Here is a 3,676-nt window from a genome sequence, read left to right on the forward strand (position 1 = left end):
GTGTCGTTGGCATGTTTTATTGGCGTCTTTTTTGCATAAAGTCCCTGGTATTGACCCCCCCTATGTCTGGGAAGATTATAGTGTGTATAAACATGGAACAGTCGAGCCAACAAAAAAAGGGGGTTTAAATAAACAGAAAAGAAATCATTCATCGCACATTAAAATACTGCCAATTGAAAACGAATAGGACATACTGTCCAGGGCCTTCCCTGCCATTTCCATTTTTCAATCTACGGCCTAATCACGGAGAACCTCAGTTGAAGCATACCGTGCGGTTGGTGCTATGAGGTAAGGAAGGTATGGAAGATGCAACTGCCCGGGCCGTTTCCAGGTTCACTGTTGACGCAGTACCTTAGCGCACGGCCCGCAGTCACTTACCCCCAGTACCCAGCCCGGCCTCCCAGCGCAAGAGGCAGCGCCGTGAGTGCCCGCCGTAATTAATTAGTGACATCAACAAGCGGATGCACCTCACTCAGTGTCGTCGACCTTCATCTGCCCTGCCTGTTGTGAGGGTTCCGTTGGCGTGGCCGTTGCGGGACTTGGACTCCGGATGCCGAGGTGGGTGCCTACCTACTAGGTAGGTAGGTAATTACATGTATGCCCAGGTCCAGCACCCACATTCAAACCCGACCGCACCGCCGCACCGCACCGCACCGCACCGCGCACACACACACCACCCTTTGCACACATAACCAGAGAGTCTGACTACCTCAGCCGGGTCAGGGACACATTGACATCACACGACCTTCGACAACGCCGAGCCTCTCCAGCGCCGTCCCCGTGGAGTAGGTGAGGTATCGTATCGAACGTAATACCTCACATCCACCCGACATCACCATCGACGATAACCCACGGCGCCACATCCGACGACACGAAACCCAACGACACATTCCTTGTTGTACCCCCCCTTTGCTACATACCCTCTTAGCTCACCCCAAAACGACCTTGCCTCCAAGACGAGACTTTCCGTGCGCTGTCCGCCAAAACATCATTCCACATCGCATCGAATCGCGCATCGCATAAATCAATATCCCCGTCCGACTAATGCCTACCGGGCCTCTTGCGTGCCCCTCCTCCCACCATGGACTTCGGGGACGTTAACGGTGGATTCGGCGACGAACAGAAGCCTCGCCCTCTGCCATCCGACCTGCCCAAGTCCCTCGACGATCGCAGTCATCGTCCTCGCGAGCTGGTACCGGAGACGGAAATGTACGATGGTTGGCAGGGTGCGTCGCTGTCCCCCCCCCTCCTCATCCTCCACCTGCCGTGGCTTGGCCACATCAATAACTCCTTACTGACGCCCAGCATTCAGGACAATCGCAGTTTCTGACCTCACCTGTTCTTGCAAAGCCCCTCAACTTTGGCAACTTGAGCTTAGATGATTCCACCTACGATGAGGACATCACCACGGTCCCGAAGAACAGCGACGCACGATTAATGGAAATGCTCGCTGCCCAAGCCGCCCACCGGGTTGGCCCGGGCTTCGACGACGAAAAAACAATACTGGCGGACGAGAAGCTCTCTGACGACGAAAAGAAGGACTTACTGCAAAAGGCTCTTCATATGGCTGCGAGCAATGGCGACACCGAGAGAATCAGCAGCATCCTGGGCGGAAAAGCAAAGGAATACGTCGACATAAATGCGCCGGACGAAGACGGAACGCCCCCGCTCATCTACGCAAGCTGCTTCGTGAGTAACTGCACTCGGCGCCGGGGCGCAAACGCTGATTTGGGGTTTAACAGGGTCACGAAAGCGTGGTGAAGGCGCTCATCGATGCTGGTGCGGATGTCGACAAGCAGGATCGGAACCAGTGGAGCGCTCTCATGTGGGCGATGACGAACCGGCATAAGAGTATAGCCAAGATACTTCTCGACCACGGAGCATCGGCCGAACAAAAGACCTCGTCTGGCAGAACTGCCTTCGACTTCGTGCCTCCGGACAGTGACATGTCCTTCTATCTACACGACAGTGGCTATAACATAGGCAATGCCGGAACAGACGACTTTTACAACCCTGGTTTCTCCCAAGATCGTTTCGAAGAAGAAATGGCCGAGAATGAGCTGCGGAGGCGAATGATGATGGACAGCGCTCGTGATCTCGAAGTCGACCTGGGCAATGTGGGCATGGACGATCAGCCGGAGGTACGTTTGGAGATCTTTCCCGGAAATCAGAAAACTGACGCTTTCAGGCTACCGACGAGTTCGAAGAAGAACAGCCAGAGTTCGACTGGTCTCGCTGCTTGCACGACCAAATGTTCGTTTTCCAGGAACACGAACTCGATCGCATTCTAGACATCGTCATTACCAACATGACACCGCAACGTTCGCCCGCACAGAAACCCGTACCGGCGAACATGATATTTTTGAGTGCGAGATACGCGCACTACCACTCCAGTCCCGACTTGCTGGCCAAGCTGATGATATCAGCCATGGACAAGATTAACGATGTTGTTGAACAGTATCAATGGGACATGACCATACTTGCTTTCTGGATATCAAACGCCACCTTGCTCCTCCATTACCTCAAGAAAGACGCCGGGCTGGTGGAAGCTACAGTTCAGTTCCAAGTTCAGCTCTCGGAGCTGATCAACGAGATCTTCATTCTCATTGTGCGGGACGCTGAGAGACGCCTAGACAAGGTCCTCGATGCTGCCATGCTAGATCATGAGACGATTGCCGGCTTCGAGGACATTGCCTTCCAAAACGAATGGAGGTTATTCAAGCGGAAAGCTCAAGTCAAGGAGGAGCCGCTGGAAAAGCGCTTCCGACCGCCATCTCCGAAACAGAGGGCGAAACCCGCTCCGCGCAACGTCACTTCTCTGCTGTCATCGACTTTGTTCGTGCTTGATCTTTATGATATCCATTCGGTTATTACGGCGCAAATCATTTCCCAGCTTCTATACTGGCTCGGCGCAGAGCTATTCAACCGCATCATGTCAAACCGAAAGTACCTTGCTCGGACAAAAGCAATGCAGATTCGAATGAACGTCTCGACGTTGGAGGACTGGGCGAGGACCAACAACCGACAACCCGAGCACTACGAAGGGGGAGAGACCAAGTCGTCCGGCGAGACAACGGTAGATGCAGCCAGGCGGCACCTGGCGCCCGTGATTCAGCTGTTGAAATGGCTTCAATGCTTTTCCTCGCTCGGCGCGGACGATCTCGAGGCCCTCGTGGGCACCCTGCAACAGCTTAAGAGACTGAGCCCACAGCAACTCATTCACGTAGCATCACATTACAGACCTGAAGTCGGCGAGAAGGGACTCCCCAAGAGCGCGCTGAAGTACCTCAATGCGATCCAGGCGGAGCATGTGCGCCGAAAGGAGGATCGCAAGAGCGCTCCCTCCACGCCGGTCAAGGCCAAAGATGTTAACGGTGGCAACACAGACAGCCCAGGCGGCAAGGCGACGAAGACGCCAGGCGGAGACGAGAGCGAAGAGGAAGAGGACGCGCCAGAGAACCTCCTCATGGACCCGGCGCTGATGCTTCCATTTACGCTGCCCTCAGTGACCGACATGTTGGTCTCTTATGGAGCAGGCTTTGGAGGCGTTAACAAAGAGCGGGCGCGTAAATACATTCCGTCCGTACCGCAGGAGTTTCTGTCCAGACTCGAGGCTAGCGGCGCACGCAACGGGCCGATGTTTAGTGAGAAGGACTGGGAAAACGAGGAAGTCTGA

At 54.7% G+C, this 3,676-nt stretch overlaps 1 protein-coding gene across 1 annotated transcript; it reads left to right on the forward strand.

Moving 5' to 3' along the window:
* Window positions 1-1,081: 1,081 nt before the first annotated feature.
* On the forward strand, window positions 1,082-3,676 carry CkaCkLH20_12405 (dil and ankyrin domain containing protein; the record flags this gene model as incomplete). Its single annotated transcript, XM_038895118.1, has 4 exons — window positions 1,082-1,226; window positions 1,313-1,689; window positions 1,743-2,141; window positions 2,189-3,676. The coding sequence occupies 4 exons, from the start codon at window positions 1,082-1,084 to the stop codon at window positions 3,674-3,676; spliced, it is 2,409 nt and encodes an 802-aa protein (XP_038739632.1).

The sequence above is a fragment of the Colletotrichum karsti genome (assembly GCF_011947395.1).
Source record: "Colletotrichum karsti strain CkLH20 chromosome Unknown Scaffold58, whole genome shotgun sequence".
Classification (NCBI taxonomy): Eukaryota; Fungi; Ascomycota; class Sordariomycetes; order Glomerellales; family Glomerellaceae; genus Colletotrichum; species Colletotrichum karsti.